The sequence below is a fragment of the Lynx canadensis genome, chromosome F1 (genome assembly GCF_007474595.2).
Source record: "Lynx canadensis isolate LIC74 chromosome F1, mLynCan4.pri.v2, whole genome shotgun sequence".
Lineage (NCBI taxonomy): Eukaryota > Metazoa > Chordata > Mammalia > Carnivora > Felidae > Lynx > Lynx canadensis.
In genome coordinates, this window is record NC_044319.2 from 60286525 (window position 1) to 60303051 (window position 16527).

Sequence of the window (16527 nt, forward strand, 5' to 3'; positions counted from 1 at the left end):
TCTTTGCCCGGAGGGGGAGAGTTGGGTGGAGAGAAGGGAGAGAAACAGGGCTGCCCCCCTCTTCCTGGTCTGTAATCCCCCGCTGACCGTGACCATTTGAGCCCAGACAACTCCAGCCACTCCTGAGTCAACATGGCGGGCTTTCTTTGTTGAGCTCACCCTGACCCTCCCGTCTCCAATGTGGGGGAGATTTTTGGAGCGGGGGCTGAAATTAAGAAGGGCGGAGAAAAGGGAGGAGATTAACAGGGTAGAAGTTAGACAAGCACAGATGCTACCACCTGCGGCCGCAGATTCTCAAGTGCTTGTTGACTCCCTGGGAGCGTTTGCCTTGGGTCTGTTTAACAGTTCATTCCAGGGGAAGGGGAGGAGAAGGAGGGCTTTGGGGACAAAGGGCCTTTGACCGGGTCCTGGAAAAGCATTGATTAGTTTGCTCAGGTTGGCAAACAGTGACTCGGGACTCGGGGCCGGGGATGAACTGGGTGATTTTCTGCCCGGGGCGTGGCAATCCAGCATGGAGGCAGGGAAGCAAAAGCAAATGTTTGAGGGACTGGTGTGGAGAAGGAAAAGGCGGGGCCGCTGGCATCTGGAACTCTGGTTTTGGGCTGTCGTCAGGGGTAAAGGAGCCACGTCGGCCCCTTGGAAGTTGAGAGGCAGAGGGCAGGCATATCAGGATGGGTGTTTCTAAGGTGCTCTTGATGGCCAAGGGTGGGCGTAGGGGCCAATGTGGTGACCCAGGGCCTGGGTTGAGAGACCGCGAGCTCATGCCTTCCCGATCCTGTGCTGAGCTGGAATCAGCTACCGCCGGCCTCTGTCCTGGGAGGCTGTTCCGTCATGGATTCACCAGAGGCAACCTCATTCTCTTCCCCAAGCCTTGGCTTCCTTCACCGGAAGAATCTGAATGGCCTCCGTTTTTCTTTCGCCAATCCATGTGCAATGCCTCTTTGGGAACCCCTCCTTCACTTCCTCTCCACCCTCAAAACGGTTCCCTTCTTCCAGGAAGCTTCTAAGACAAACGTGCAGACTTCACGCCATAAACCAGTATGGCTTCAGAGCTGGGAAGCGATTGATTGTATTACCAACAAACTATGGCTTTATGCCATTCTGTTTTCTGTTCACTGGACATTGCCTTGTACTGTTTGTGTTTTCTGTTTCCCACAGGTAATTCTCTATGGGTAGACATTATTTGATTCTTGTTTGTTTGTTTGCTGTGCTCCACGGGGTTGAGGACCTTGTATAATTTTGTGCCGACAACGGTGACCCACACCTAACAGACACTCCGTGTAGACTTGTTTACACACACGAGTGCTGCCCGGGTGGTGGTTTCTTCCCCTCCCAGTTAAGACAGACAGCGGATGGTGTTAGTGCACGGTAGGTACTTCTGAATGAGGGAGTGAAAAGAAGAGCAGACTGTAAATGAATATCTGAATGAACTTTTGGAATGAATGGGAAAAAAAAAGAAAAGACTGAATGAGTAAGTGAATGTGGGAAAGAGCTTTTGTGTTGGGATTGGCCACACTGAAGCCATTTTGGTGGTCGGCCTGTCTATAGAAAAATGCCCTTCAGTTACTTCTGCTTCCTCAGTTGCTGCCGGCATGAGGCCTGTTAGCAGAACACGGTGGCCTCGGCCACCTGGATGTGCTCTGAGTCCATTGTGTCTTGTCTTCACGGGGGGGGGGGGGGGTCTTGGAGTTTTTATGCCCTCTGGCCATTTCGTCTTCCTGCCACCATCCCCGCCCTACGCCATCTGAACTGTCGGTGTCCGTTGACCTCGCTGGATGTGAGGACAAACAGAGAGATCGGTTTGGAGAGAGATTCTTTTCTCCCTGTTGTGCTAGTACTTAAAAAACAAAACCACTTTATTTTGGAGATACAAAAGTGAGTGGTATAATGCATCAATCCCTGAGATGTTTTCAGGGCCTATCATCTCTGTGCTTATGCCAAAGGCGTCGATGAAGGCAATTACGTCATCATGAGGCAGTTTTAAAAAAAGAGAAGAAGAAATAGATCCGCTGTAAATTTTAGTCTGTCCCAGACTGCCCTGAACTGTTACTGGCCTGGGGTGGGGGGACGAAGAAACAAGTGGCTTTTATTGGGACCCGCCGTGTGGCAGTCCCTACGGGAGGCTCTTTGCACAGGTCGTTTTAGGAGAACAAGTTAGATCCGTGGGTCAGATCACTCTTATGGAGTCTCCAGCATGTGCAAGAGGTTGTGGGCTATATTCCATAGGCCTTGTTCTTCAACTACAGGCTGTTGGCAGGAGAAGTTATAAACATAGGAAAATCTCAATGATAAGGCAAGATTAAGATGTTTCAAGTTAGCAGTAGGAAGCAATCCCCGGCAGACTTTTGGAGCTGGAAGGAATTGGCCTAACTCCTTAACGACAGCCAGGAAAAGAGTGCAAAGGTGGGGGGAATGGCCTGCCCATAGTTGTGCTGACGGTTGTAAGCGTAGCTCGTGGATCCAGCCCGGTGAATCTTGCTGCTTTTTGTGTCTTGAAACATCTCCAGGAAACAACTGAGTGACCTGCTCAGACTGTTCATGGCAGGGTGTTCAAAGGAGAGGCAGTTCCTTCACATTGAGGCAGGGGAGGCTGGCTGGACCCAAGACGGTGGTTGGTGCCTTGTCCTGAGGGCGGGTTGGATTCAGTTAGACCAAACAGAGAAGGGCGGGCTTTGCGGGAGGGTGGATTGGTGTAAATGGTGTAAATACGCCCAGAAGCGAATCAGGCACGGTGTGTTTGTAGGAGTGGAGACATCATCGTCATCATCATCATCATCATCCTCCTCCAGCTCTGCCCACCAGGAGCCCGGGAGCTTCCCCGTCTCCAGATTGTGGGTTCTGGTCCCCTCCTCTCTGGTTCCCTGCTGCTGCCGTATCAGTGACCCCTGTCTCTGCTCTACCCTTCGTACTACAAAGAGTTGCTTCTCCTAAACAGGGTTCTTACCATGTTAAAAATTGCTCAGGGACTCTCCACTGCTTGCCACACGCTGTTCAGCCTGAGCGTGTGAGCGGTCACGACTGGCCCCACCTGTCCCCCAACTCTTGAGGCGCCCCACCTCCAGCCCGCTGGAGCACACCCGGGCACTGTTGCGACTTCAGACCTTCACACAGGGGGTCCCCTCCTCCCCACCCCTTTAGGCCGTCAGCCTGACAGCCTTCCTGTCTTTCCTTTCACCAAGATGCACTGACCTCATGATAACAGGCAGCTGACTCTAGGCGCCCCCCCCCCCCATCGGATCGTTCTTGTTTCCTCCTCCGTGTCCTGCCGCCATCATTTAGATGTGTCCTGTCTCTTCCGTTAGCCTGCGCTCATTTCTGAAAGGGATTTTCTTTTATTCATCTCACGTCACTAGTCCCTACTGCTTTGGTTCGGCATAGACAGACACCCCCTTCTGTGGCTTGTTGAAATTAACTGAAATGAAATAAGAACGAAGGCCTGAGAGAGAGCTGCGTTCACCCAACGCCACGCTGGGAAGCCGGGGTGCAGTTTATCCCTCCGAAACCAGATGACGCGTTGGCACGCCCTGGCCGGCTTGCTACAGATTCACGTTCTGGGGCTCCCCCTTTTGCGCACTGATGGGAGCGGGCCCGGACATTTGGATTACTCCCCGGGGATTCTGGGCAGCTGCCTGGCGCTGTGTGTAGACCACCCTCTGGGAGGACCATGTCCTAGATGACCCCAGTTACACCCTGGGCATTAGCTCAGACTGTTCCCAGCGCCTCTGCCCCTGCGTTTTGTAAGCCTCTGTGCGTCACTCACCCGAATCCCTTGGTTCGGCCTCCTCCGGGAACCCAGCATCTGGATTTCAAGTATATTTCGTTCCCAAACATCCTCACCCCGGGGCTTGGAGTCTCGGGTGCTGTTGACCTGAGGCCAGCTGGCCCCGATCCGACCTTTCTCAAAGACCCTGCTTCCCTTTCTCCCCTGCTGCCAGGCTGTTTGCTGTCAAATGTGGGGGCTGCTTCGAGGCCATCGCGCCCAATGAGTTCGTCATGCGGGCCCAGAAGAGCGTGTACCACCTGAGCTGCTTCTGCTGCTGTGTCTGTGAGCGGCAGCTCCAGAAGGGCGATGAGTTTGTCCTGAAGGAGGGGCAGCTGCTCTGCAAAGGGGACTATGAGAAGGAGCGGGAGCTACTGAGCCTGGTGAGCCCAGCGGCGTCAGACTCAGGTGAGTGCAGCGCGGGCGGTGGGTGGGGATGCGGGACGCGGGGGGCAGCGGGGTGGGCTGACGGTCTGGTCTGCGTTGCTTTTGCCCTAGAGGACCAGCCACCGGGGCAGCCCAGCTCCACGGCAAAGCAGCTCTGTGCATCACAGGCAGTACCTTTGTAAGGTTGGCGTGATCTCTTACTGGTCAGGAGTTGCCGTGGCGATGCCGTGTAACAAATTACCCCCAGATTCCACGCGTCACCGCTGTAAACGCTTACTCACGCGTTCCCAAGCCTCTCGGCTAACGGCAGTGACTCTGCTTCAGGCTGAGGGTCTGCAGCTCACCTGGGATCTGCTGAGCTCAGCTCTAGGCCGCAGACCAGGCTCGAGTACGCTCTGCGTGATTCACGCCAGGCTCCAGGCTTGAGAAGCGGCAGGTCCAGGGCGTGGTCTTCTCTTGCCAATGACAAAAGTGCCAGGGGGCACGCCCGACCCTACCTGTGCCTTTCCGGCCTCCGTTCATACCATATCTGCTAATGGTTCACGGGCTAAAGCAAATTAAAAGCTTAAGCCCAAGGGCGCCCGGGTGGCTCAGCCGGTTAAGCGTCTGACCCTTCGTTTCAGCTGAGGTCACAGTTTGTGGGTTTGAATCCCGCATCGGGCTCCGCAGCTGGCAGTGTGTAGCCTGCTTGGGATTCTCTCTGTCTCTGCCTCTCCCCTGCTCATGCTGTCTCTGTCTCTCTCAAATAAATAAAACACTTTTAAAAACTTAAAAGGCTCAAGCCCGAAGTCCAGGGGAGGAGAAGTACACTACATGCACCTCAGATCCCTCCGCAGGTATAGTTATGTGATACTGTTCCAGGGTGTGATGAGTTGGAACCAGTAATGCAGTCTACCATAATCACTGAGCTGCTCTAAGCCTCTGTTTCCTCATCTGTCAAGTGGGAAAGCTGGAATCTGTCTGAGGCTCCGTGGGTCACACAGAGAAAGGAACTAGAAAATATCTGTACCACGACAACCCCCACCCTTCCTGCCTTGGAAGGGTGTGTGTGTGTGTGTGTGTGTGTGTGTTGCAGGGGTCGGGGAGAGGGTTGGAGAGGTCCCGAGATTGTATACAGCAGGTTTCGGGAGGCCAGAGAGATTGAACTAAAAGTGTCAAGGCTGAGCACGTGTTCCCCCAGGGCGGCATTTGTCTCTTCCCCCCCCCCCCCCCCCCCCCCCCGCCACCGACCCCTCCAAATCTACGAGAGCTGCACGGCCTTACTAACTTCTTGCCGTCTTGCTATCGCTGATCCCAGTGCAATTCCAGTCCCCTCAGCAGGGCTGTGACCTCACATCATGCACCTCTTCAGGCTCTCAGGGGGCCTCTGAGACCTCCCACTCTTCATCTGGACTTTGCTGGATTCCAGCACATCAGTGTCTCCAGCACTCACCCCCACACCTTGAATTTTCATTCCCTCTCTGCCTCTCTCCCGCACTTTGGGGTCTTGCTGGCACATTCTTTCAGCTTCCGTCTCGGGGCTCTTTCACCGAGGAAGACTCTTAATCCCTCGTGCGGGTGAGTTTACCCTTAACTTCTCCTACGGGGCCACGGACCCACTTTATTGCAGTTGCCTGTCTGGCTGTTTGTTGTTCTTGCCAAGTGCTAAGCCCCAGGAGGGACAGCATGTGTCTCTTTTTACCACCGTGTCCCCAGGGCTTAGCACAGGCCCGGAACACTGAGGGTGCTCGATCGAGATCTTTGTGAGGGAAGGAATAAACTCATGAAACAAAAGCACTGTGGCAAGACGCTTGAGTCCACGGGGTGTGGGGACGGGTGGGGGCCTCACCCTGGCCGCACCACGGATAGCGATGTGACTTGGGACAACTTTCTGAACCTCTCTAAGCCTCAGTTTCCACAGCTGTAAAGTGATAATCATGGCTAACTGACAGTTCATGCACACTAAAAGCCTGCTGTGCGGTAAATGCTGGTCCTTAGTGAACGCCCGCCGGCCTGGGCTCTTCATAGCAGTGTGTTTGCTTCCTGCACCTTCCAGTTGGTTCTTCTCGCCTGGCTCTGCTGGCAGCCTTAAGTAAGCCAACACTAGGACATCCCCACTCCTACTGGGCTTGCCAGTCTTAAGTTTTCCTGGATTTGTTTTCATTTGAAAGCAATTCCTTCTCAGGAACACTGCCACTGACATAATGAGTATCTCCTCTGGGCTAATTGGGCCCATTCTAAACCAAGCTTCGTGGCCTCCACTCGGTATACAAAGGTCAGCTCACCCGGTATTACCCCTTAGGAGTCTTGCTGTGGCCCACCCACTTAGGCCTCCTTCCCGGAATATTGCAAAATCTTCAAATTCCCAAAGGGCTTAGGTGCCATGGTGATCAAAATGCCAGCATGACTTCATAAAGATAGGCACATCCAAAGGGACATACCATTCTTTCTCACATGGAAAGAAATGCTGTGGTCGAGCCTTTCTTGGTACGTGGGGCTTGACGATGAATTTATCCAGTTGGCCCCTGTGTTAAAGACTCACAGATTTTAATTGGCTCCAGACTTAGTACGAGGCATTAAGGTATCGTGTCCCCACCCCACTCCCCACGCGGAGACAAAAAAAAAAAAAAAAAAAAGAAGCTGGGTCTGAGCAGCGTTAATAGAAGTATAACTTCCAGGGGCGCCTGGGTGGCTCAGTCGGTTGAGCGTCCGACTTCGGCGCAGGTCATGATCTCGCGGTCTGTGAGCTCGAGCCCCACGTCGGGCTCTGGTGCTGACAGCTCAGAGCCTGGAGCCTGTTTCAGATTCTGTGTCTTCCTCTCTCTCTGCCACTCTCCCGCTCACGCTCTGTCTCTCTCTCTGTCAAAAATAAATAAACATAAAAAAAAAAAAAAGAAGTATAACTTCCAGAGCATGGGAACTACAAGACACCCACTTTTCTGACCCCACTCTCAGCCATGCGTTCAGTTCTGAGCATTTTCTTTTGAGGCTGATAATGACAAAGTAGAGCTTTCTGGTTGATCTGTGTACAGATTCATTCAGTAGATGTAGGCTGAGTGTTTGCCTTATGCTGGGGAAGGAGTCCTAATGTGAATGGTAAGAATGATGTGGGGGTGGGGTGATCTCAAAACCACAGCAGGTGAAGAAATTAGAAAAGTAAAGACTACATAAAGGCATAGCTGCTGCCCTCAAATGGGTGGATCAGACCCATTTCTAACTTCAGAGAGCAGAGAATTCACTTTGTTAATTATTTAACAAAAGCATTGAGCACTTACGTTATAGATGCAAAGGTAAAGGCAAGGGATTTGGACTCCACGTTGGGACTGTTAGGGTGTCATTGCAATTATTAGAGCTAACAAAGAGCAGGGCTACTCAAGGACTCCCACTTGTTGAAACGAGTATCGTTGTGGTGGGGGAGGAGAGTGGTTTTAGAGGACTTCCGTCCCTTTCAACTTGAAAAATCATTGTTTTGCTGCTATAAGCAAAATGACAAAGTCGCAGTCGGAATCCAGCTTCTGTATTTTCTGTAGCATTCATCTTGTCAATTATATAAACATTACCTGTCTTACGTCACAAAGCGTCACAAAGGAGTGCCTGGGTGGCTCAGTCGGTTGAGCGTCCGACTTCGGCTCAAGTCATGATCTCATGGTCCGTCGGTTCGAGCCCCGCATCGGGCTCTGTGCTGACAGCTCGGAGCCTGGAGCCCGCTTCGGATTCTGTGTCTCTCTCTCTCTCTGCTTCTCCCTTGCTTGTGCCCTATCTCTCTCTGCCTCTCAAAAATAAATAGACGTTAAAAAAAAAATTGAAAACAAAGTGTTTTGTGTGCCAGATCCTGCCTCGCTAACAGGACAAGCTTCTGAGCAACAGGATGGTACGTATAACTTCCTTTGTTCCCCAAACAAAGTGTAGGGTGGGGCCAACGGAAGAGTGAGTGGTCAGTAAGTCCCTAAGGAGCTGAATTACATTTCAGGGAAAGAAGTCCGCCTTGCATTAGGGGGTTTAGAGAGACCAAGCCATTTTTAGGAGGTGTCACGGTCCAAATGCAATTCCTCCTCTCATTTCTATCCCGAGCGCTCCCCATACTGTAGGTGCCTGGTAAATATTTGTCCAGGGAATGATCAAATGGCTGTCGTCTTTAACGTTTTTATCAATGACTTGGATGAAGACGCAGAGAGCAGGTTTTTTTGATCTGCAGATGACACAAAGCTGGCCGGGAAGGCCGGCGTGGCAGCTGACACTCTCAACGGTCAAAAAGATTTTGACGAGCTCACAGAACAGCACAAAGTGGGCAAGATGAAATTTAACTATTGGGTTCCACAATTCACTGGTAATTGTATGGCGTGGCGCCTGTTTTGATGGAATCCCACATGGGGTTTACTTGGCCGTAAAGTGGACGGGAGCCCCCAGGGATGCTGTCTTAATGGACCTACCATGTCCCTAACGTAATAGTAGCTCCAGCTCTGCATTCCTTAGGGCACATTTAGTGTATTTGGTCTAATTTTAAGTGATGCGTTTTAGGACGTCACTGACAACCCAGAGAGGGTCTGGAGGACAGCGATGGGCTTGTTAAACAATAGATAGCTAAAGAAACGCAGTGCATTTCGCTTTGGGAAAGTAAGGCTAAGGGATAACAGGAGAGTTCTGCCCATTACGTGGGGGCGAAATGACAGATTCTGGTGTCCAGCAGGGGTACCGACCAGACCCTTTATGAGAAGTGAAAAAGACTTGTGTCTCAACATTTTAATTGCAGTGGGCGGAAGATGAGGCCAGTGACCTCTAGGGCTATTTAAATCTAGGGTTCTAGAATCTATGGTTTTATGATGCTGACTGTTCTGACTTACACAAGAGCATGCGACATATTTACAGCCAAAAGGAACACCAAATTTGGAGATACTTAGCTGCTGGATCTCTTTTCTAGTGTGGCCAGAAAAGCTTCTTTTACCCTGGTCCAGCTTTGCCAGGGGCCTGGAAGCAAGCTCCCAAGAAGAAAAATGGAATTTGTAGGAACAAAATCAGCCAGTGTCCCTGACATAGGACAGTCCTTTGAGTTGCATATGGAGAGCCTCACACTCCCAGGGTCCAAGATCTCTTTTCTCTGTCTCGTTCTTTCCCATTCTTCCAACTCTCACTTAGAAGAGACTGTTCTCTCTAAAAATATGCAGTCTTTCTAGAATGTACCACCCAGAAGGGGATGAAATCTTCCACATGTGGTCCGAAGTAGCACAGTGTTGTTATTACTATTTGTCATGGGTGTCACATTCGTTCTACTGATGTGGCCCGTGGTTTCATTGGCCTTTTTTGACCGTGGTGGGGGCTTGGGGGCTGCCTGTAGGCAACCATGGCTCCTGGCTGGTCCATGTTTCATTTCTTAGTTATCTACCCCCTCTTACCTTCAGGTTTCAGCATCAGAGGTCATCTGAGAGTGACTTGTGCAGCAGTTTTTAAAACCTTTTTATTTTGATGGGGCTCCTGGGTGGCTCTGTTGGTTAAGCATCTGACTCTCGATTTCAGCTCAGGTCACGATCTCATGGTTCAGGAGTTCGAACCCTGTGTCCGGTTCTGAGCTGACACGCTAAGCTCCATGCTGGAGCCTGCTTGGGATTCTCTCTCCTCTCCCTCTCTTTTTGCCCCTCCCCCCAACTTGATCTCTCTCTCTCTCTCTCAAAATAAATGTTAATTTTTTTAATTTTGCAATAAAATTTTAGATTTCTAGAACAATTGCAAAATAAGACAGAAGTTCCCATATAGCCTTCATATGGCTTCCCTGAATGTTAACATTTCACATTTATGTGTACATTTTGATACGTGTATCATGTGAACTAAGAAATTAACCTAGGTATAGTACTATTAACTAAACTATATAAACTAAAGCTATTATTTGATTTCACTAGATCTTCCACTAATGTCTTTATCCATTTCAATCCATATTCAATCCAGGTTACCAGGTTGTGTTTAGATTTATATCATTTTTATGTTATATTGCCTTTCCTTTTTTTTTTTTTTTTTCCATTTTTGGGATCACTGATGTCTAATCAGAATTTTATTTCTTGCCCCTCCCTCTGACAATATCTTTATGTTTCATTTCTTTTTATCAGCCCTCACCATCGACTCAAACTGTGTTTTTTGCTTGTCCGTTCTGTGACTTGTTTACCATTTTAAGGCTTTCTTTCCTGAAGAGCAGTGTGCATTAACATTTTTTTAATGTTTATTTATTTTTGAGAGAGAGAGACAGGGTGTGAGCAGGGGAGGGGCAGAGAGGGAGGGAGATACAGAATCCGAAGCAGGCTCCAGGCTCTGAGCTGTCAGCACAGAGCCTGACGCGGGGCTCGAACTCAGGAACCGCGAGATCGTGACCTGAGCCAAAGTCACTTAACCGACGGAGCCACCCAGGCACCCCTAAGCATGCATCTTAGATTATGCCCAGAATTGATTCCTTGGCTGTTAGGTTCTTCAGAGTTCAAACCATTAATTCCTCTTGGCTTACCAACACTTCCTCGATCAGAACTAAAGTCCAACAGTAGCTGGCCCTGCATTCCTCCTTTTCTGAGAGTTGAAACCATCAGCAGGGTAAGGCAGGGCTCTCTTCCATGCTCTGCTTTTGTAGAGGGATTTTCCCAAAGGAAGTCTGGGCCAAGATCCCCGTCATGAGGATGCCTTTCTGCAAAGGAGGTTTTAGATTTCAAATAAATACAGCAATTCCATGGCCTCTGTTTACCCAGTAGTACGCACTGCTTGGGAAGACTTCTACCCCTTCTTACCTCATGGTCTACACTCCCCTGGCCCCAGCAAAGTGCCCGGCATGCAGCAGGTGCTCAGTAAATGTTTGCTTATTGTGTGAATAAATGAACTTTGTCCTGTTCTTACTAGCCTCTGAGGTCCTTAGCAGAGAAGCACCAGTCTCCAATATGACTCTTACTAGGAGCTGGAATGCAGATTCCTGACACATACTGAAGTTTGGGGGTCCTTCTGTCTCAATTTTCCTTAGGATGTGGGTTATTGCCACTTTAGGAAGTCTAGATGCTTCTCTTGTTACTCTAATTGTGCAATACATCTCTTTTTCCTTCCTTTCTGAGTCAGGTTTAGATATTTGTTTTAATTTCCTTCCACAACCTTGGAATTTTTTTTTAAATTCATTATAGGGGGGCCTGGGTGGTGCAGTTGGTTAAGCGTCTGACTCTTGGTTTCAGCTTAGGTCGTGATCTCAAGGTTTGTGAGTTTGAGCCCCATATAGGTCTCTGTGCTGCCAGTGTGGAGCCTGCTTGGGATTCTCTTTCTCCCTTTCTCTTTGTCCCTCCCCCACTTTCTCTCTCTCTCCCTCTCTCAAAATAAATAAATAAACTGTAAAAAAAAAATTCACTACAGAACTAATGAGCCTATCTTGGTTCCAACGTATCTTGGGACGTAGAGAGGAAGTGGTTACCTGACAAGTTTGGAAAAATGCCTGACTGTCCTATAGGATTATCCCTGTCAGTTCATAGTCATGAATTTCAGGATGCAAGATTGAAAGAAAAAGTGAGCAGGAGGTATGAGGGAGTGTCATTTTCCTTATAGTAGTGCACAGGGCTTGGGTCTAAAGTTAGGTCTGCATTTGAGTCTTGTCCCATACTCACAGCAGTGCGAGCTTGGGGAAATTACTTCCCCTGTCTGGGATTCTCTTTCTGAATCAGTGAAAAGTGGTCAAGGGCCTGAAACTTGGTCCATGTTTAGTATATGGCAGGCATGTTATTGTCTCCTGGCTCAAGGGTTTGGTAGCTCATGGCTCATATGCTTATTTTTCATCAAAGATCCATCATTTACAAAAGTCTCGTCTTCTGTCTTTGCTGTTCTGTTTTGGATGCTTCTGGAGAGCTGACCTGGGGCCATGTCAGGGCATACAGAGAGTCTGTCTGTCATTTTGCGTGGCTAGGATGTACGGGCTGGAGATGGACTGAGTTACCCCATTGGCCTGCAGGTCTCAGAGGTGCTCCCCAGTCTCTGAAAATTACAGGTAGTTCTGCATCTTGGAAAGTCAGTGCAGGCCAGGAGGAAACCATCTTGCAGTCACCTCTGGGATTTCATAGGGATTTCAAGCAAGAATAGGAAGCATGTGTTGAACTCAGCTACTGTTCTTTTATAGACTGGGGAACTGAGGTTTAGAGTGATTCTGCTCTGAGCTCTTTTGGGCGCCCAAGTATCTTCTTATTCCTGAACGTGACGTATTCTGGAACGTGGCTATCCTGGGGGGTGGCTCTCTCCATGCCTCTTGGTCCGAGGGTGGTGGCGTGTCTCCTGTCTTCAAATGAATTGCTTTGGGAATGGATTGTTCTTCGCATCTGCAGCGCTAGTCTTGGATTCCACGAAGGACCTTTGAACCTGACAGTTACCTGTTCGTGAATAGGCCTGCTGTGGTTGCTCTGTGACACACTGTCATCTGTTTATGTCCTTCCAGGCAGTCACCTTATCAACCTTTAATCCAACAGATATTTCTTATAGATGCCTACACTGTCTCGGGATCTCTGCTAAATGCTGTGTTTTAGTTGCAGGAAAAGAAGGGCAGAGGAGTTCGAGAACACGGAACAACGCAAGTCGGGGAAATGTCCCAAAGCCAACCTCCTAATGCCTGGGGAGCAGGGAGGCCCAGATATAAAGTGATAGAAGGAGGCTGAGAGCTGGGAAAGGGAGAGCCTGGAGATTGGTTTTGTTGTTCTTTCCTTTAAGAAACAAAGGGGTGAGCCTTTAAAAAACAGCAAGAAAAACCTTACTCAGGTATTAAAATACTCTGATAAATAGTATAGTTGTTAAAAAATATTTCAATCATATTTTATGTTTTCCTCTAAAGCAGTGTTTTCAGAAGACTCCTCTAAATAGCATTTTCCAGAAAATTCTAGCTACAGATTGGTAAAATATATACATATTTTTATCATGACCTGTTATACACATTTTGTGCGTGTGTGTATGAAATCACGTTTCAACACATTGACGTGATATTTTCTATTCTCTTTATTTTTTAATTATAGTCTTATCTTTATTAATGTCATAACCCACCATTGAATCATGGCCCAAAGTTCAAAAAATACTGCTTCTAAGGGCAATTACTTAGAAACCTATCCCCAGGTTTTGGGATTGGTATGAATTCTTCAAATTTCAAGCCAATAGCTCTGTTTTAATCTTGTTTTGTTTGTTTGTTTTTTTACATTTATTCATGTTTGAGAGACAGAGAGACAGAGCACCAGTGGGGGTAGGGCAGAGAGAGAGGGAGACACAGAATCCGAAGCAGGCTCCAGGCTCCGAGCTGTCAGCACAGAGCCTGACGCGGGGCTCAAACTCGCAAACTGCGAGATCATGACCTGAGCCAAAGTTGGACTCTTAACTGACTGAGCCACCCAGGCGCCCCTCTGTTTTAATCTTCTATATCTACTCATCTGTGTTAGGTGCTGAAAATAAGACTAGACACCGAGGAGATCATCTGGCCCCAAAGACTTGGCACAGTGCCCTGCACAGAGTAGACATGAAGTAACTATTACCTGCTTTCACTGTTGTTAGCATTATGAAGGGGACGTGAAAAACCTAGATCATGACTAACAAAAGTCTTCGTGGACATTTTCTGATTTCTTAATCTGGCATCTCTGGATAGCAGACAAGAGAAAGTTGTAATTGCCTGAGCCCTTTAAGTTGTTTTTAGAATCAAATTTTGTCTCTTGTTAGTATCACAGCCATGAAATTGACTATCAGAATTATTTGTTGCCTTCAGTCTGGGACTCATTGCTTCTTTTCTTTTCTGAACCTTTGTCTTCCAGTGTATTTGTTTTGTCTTCATATTATAGATGGAGAAGTAAGGACACAGGATACTTGAGTCAGGGATAAGCCAGAATAAGAACTTAATTCTACCAATTACCAAGTCAGGACACTTGATACTCAGCCTCTGCTATAATTGTGAGTTGAGTAGAGTTTATCTTTCATGCTTGAAAAGTTACAGGCAATGTACAAACTCAGACAATGCATTATCTCTTTTCCATCAACTGTAATTTAATTTGGGGTCCTTATTTTGGTAGAAATCATAATTTAAAATGAGTGCAATTGCTTCAGAGTATATTTCAGCTCCCATAGTGTGCTGTGTGCATTTATTTCTCTTACACAACCCCTGTAAGAAAAAAATATCAAATGGACAATCGATCGTTGTGATTTTTGCATGATGATGATGTTAATAATTATTGAGCCCTTGCTCTGCACAAAGCATTGCTTTAGGCACTTTACATAAATGAACTAACTTAACCTCAAATCAAGCTGATGTGGGAGGCCATGTTATGATTATTCCCATGGTGCAGCTGAGGAAGGTGACCATGGAAAAATTAGTAATTTGCTTAAGGTCCTATAGCTAGTAACAGAACGAGACAGAATTCACACTAGGGCAGTCCAGCTCCAGAACCTGCATCATTAAGCACTATGCTGTGCTGTCCACTTGATAAAAATGTGAGGTCTATTTTAAGAGACCTCACGTTTTGTTCTCATGTTTCACTGACAGCTCTCCCTGGCCGCCTATGGCAATGCTCCAGGTACTTGGTGGGACTTACTACCTGACAGACCCCAACTGAAGAACCTTTTCACGTATAATTAAAGCAATGAAAACAAGGTGATTCGAACTAAGTTTACACTCCCTTTCAAATCAGTCAACAGTTCACCTTCTGTTCTAACTCTGGACCCTCCTTAATAGTTAATCACGATCACTATACTTCTCATGGGCATCTCCTATAAGGACGTAGGCTTTGAAGGATCCAAAGACAGCATGGCATGTAAATACGGAAATACCTTAAAAATGCACACACGCACGCACGCGCACACACACACACGCGCACACACACACAATTGGTTTTGTTTTGGTTTTTACAATTACTCATCAAACTTCTCTTCTGCTCTGCAGCTATCTGATGGTTCTAGGAAAACAAATTGACCTTTTGGTCCAGATGAGAGGTATCAGCTGTGCCACCCACAGTCCTCATTAATTCAATGAATAAAAGTACAACAGGGGAGTAAATCAGTAAATATCAAAACTTCTAATCGGCTTCGCTGGTCTGCCATGTCCTGCCATCTGTTATGACCCCGCTCTCAGGAGAAATGCACTCAGATTTGTTTTTCCAGTGATAGTGTTGACATTGTGCCTCTATCTATCCGTCCTTCTATTGGATCCTTTTGGAGTACAATGGCAAGACTTTGCAGTGTGCCTGGTGAACATTAGGAGTGAAGTCTCTGGCCCTGGAGACTCAGCCTAAGACTTTGACCTTCTCCTACCTGAGCTAAATGACCAGAAACTCCATGTCCTTTACTATTGTGTAGTAGGGGCGCCTAGGTGGCTTGGTCGGTTATGCGTCCGACTTCAGCCCAGGTCATGATCTCACGGTCCGTGAGTTCAAGCCCCGCGTCGGGCTCTGTGCTGATGGCTCAGAGCCTGGAGCCTGTTTCAGATTCTGTGTCTCCCTCTCTCTCTGCCCCTCCCCTGTTCATGCTCTGTCTCTCTCTGTCTCACAAATAAATAAACGTTAAAAAAAAAAAAGATAGGGGTGGGGGAGGAGGCAAATGCAAGGAAGATACTGGTTTTCTTGCAATGACATTCCAGCCAAGCCCGTCAACTTTTAGATTTCCAACCCAGAGATTTCACGATGGATCTGAAGATGTTTTAGACCATGTAACAAGCAGAAGAAGGAACCACGTGTGCCATGGCATCAGCCCTAAGAGAAACCCTAGTTGACTAAGGTTTGGTGGCAAACCAGGCTATAGCTTCTTCTGAGCACGTTGGTATTCGGTGCTGTAAAAGTGTATGGAAAACCATGTGATTTGAGAACCATTTGGATTCCTAGTGGTCCACGCCCAGGTTTGCATGCCGGGACCCAGGGGCATGCTGGCTTTTTCTTGGTGATTCCGAGCAGGAATTCGAGTTCATGTGCATGCATTACGAGATGGGGTCAGTGGACCCTGCTGGTATTCAAGGTAAGTGTCCAGGAATTTCTTAGGGATCTGTAAGGGTGGTAAATAGTGGCTTGAACCAACTCACCATCTGTTCCATGCATAGGCATTTGGTCAGCATCTGCATTGGGTAAGGATTGGGTTTGGGGCACAGGGGGTCATATAGAAGTGCATGAGATCTGGCTAATGGGTGAGTCTTTGGAGCGTGGACTATCTTTGGAGCCAGGCCTGCTCTAGGTGCAGGGATGAGCTCTGCTCTCATGAATCTTCTATCCTGGGGGAGGGAGACGGTCAATAACCAAATAGATCGATCACATTCTATGCTCAGTTGAGAGTTACTCTTCAAAGTAGTCACCCCGCGAGACTTAATTCTACTTTTGCCTTTGCAGAAGGTGAAGCTCAGGGGGACAGAGTTGGTTGGGGCAACTCAATCAGGGTTTTTTCCCCCCATGGCGGAAGCAGAG

At 48.1% G+C, this 16527-nt stretch overlaps 1 protein-coding gene across 1 annotated transcript in view; it reads left to right on the forward strand.

Annotated features, from left to right (window-relative positions):
* Nucleotides 1-16527, forward strand: part of LMX1A (LIM homeobox transcription factor 1 alpha) — a 113202-nt gene that overhangs the window by 61906 nt on the left and 34769 nt on the right. The window contains exon 4 of the mRNA XM_030302662.2: nucleotides 3936-4168. Coding sequence (XP_030158522.2) covers nucleotides 3936-4168 — 233 coding nt within the window. The remainder of the gene's footprint in view (nucleotides 1-3935; nucleotides 4169-16527) is intronic.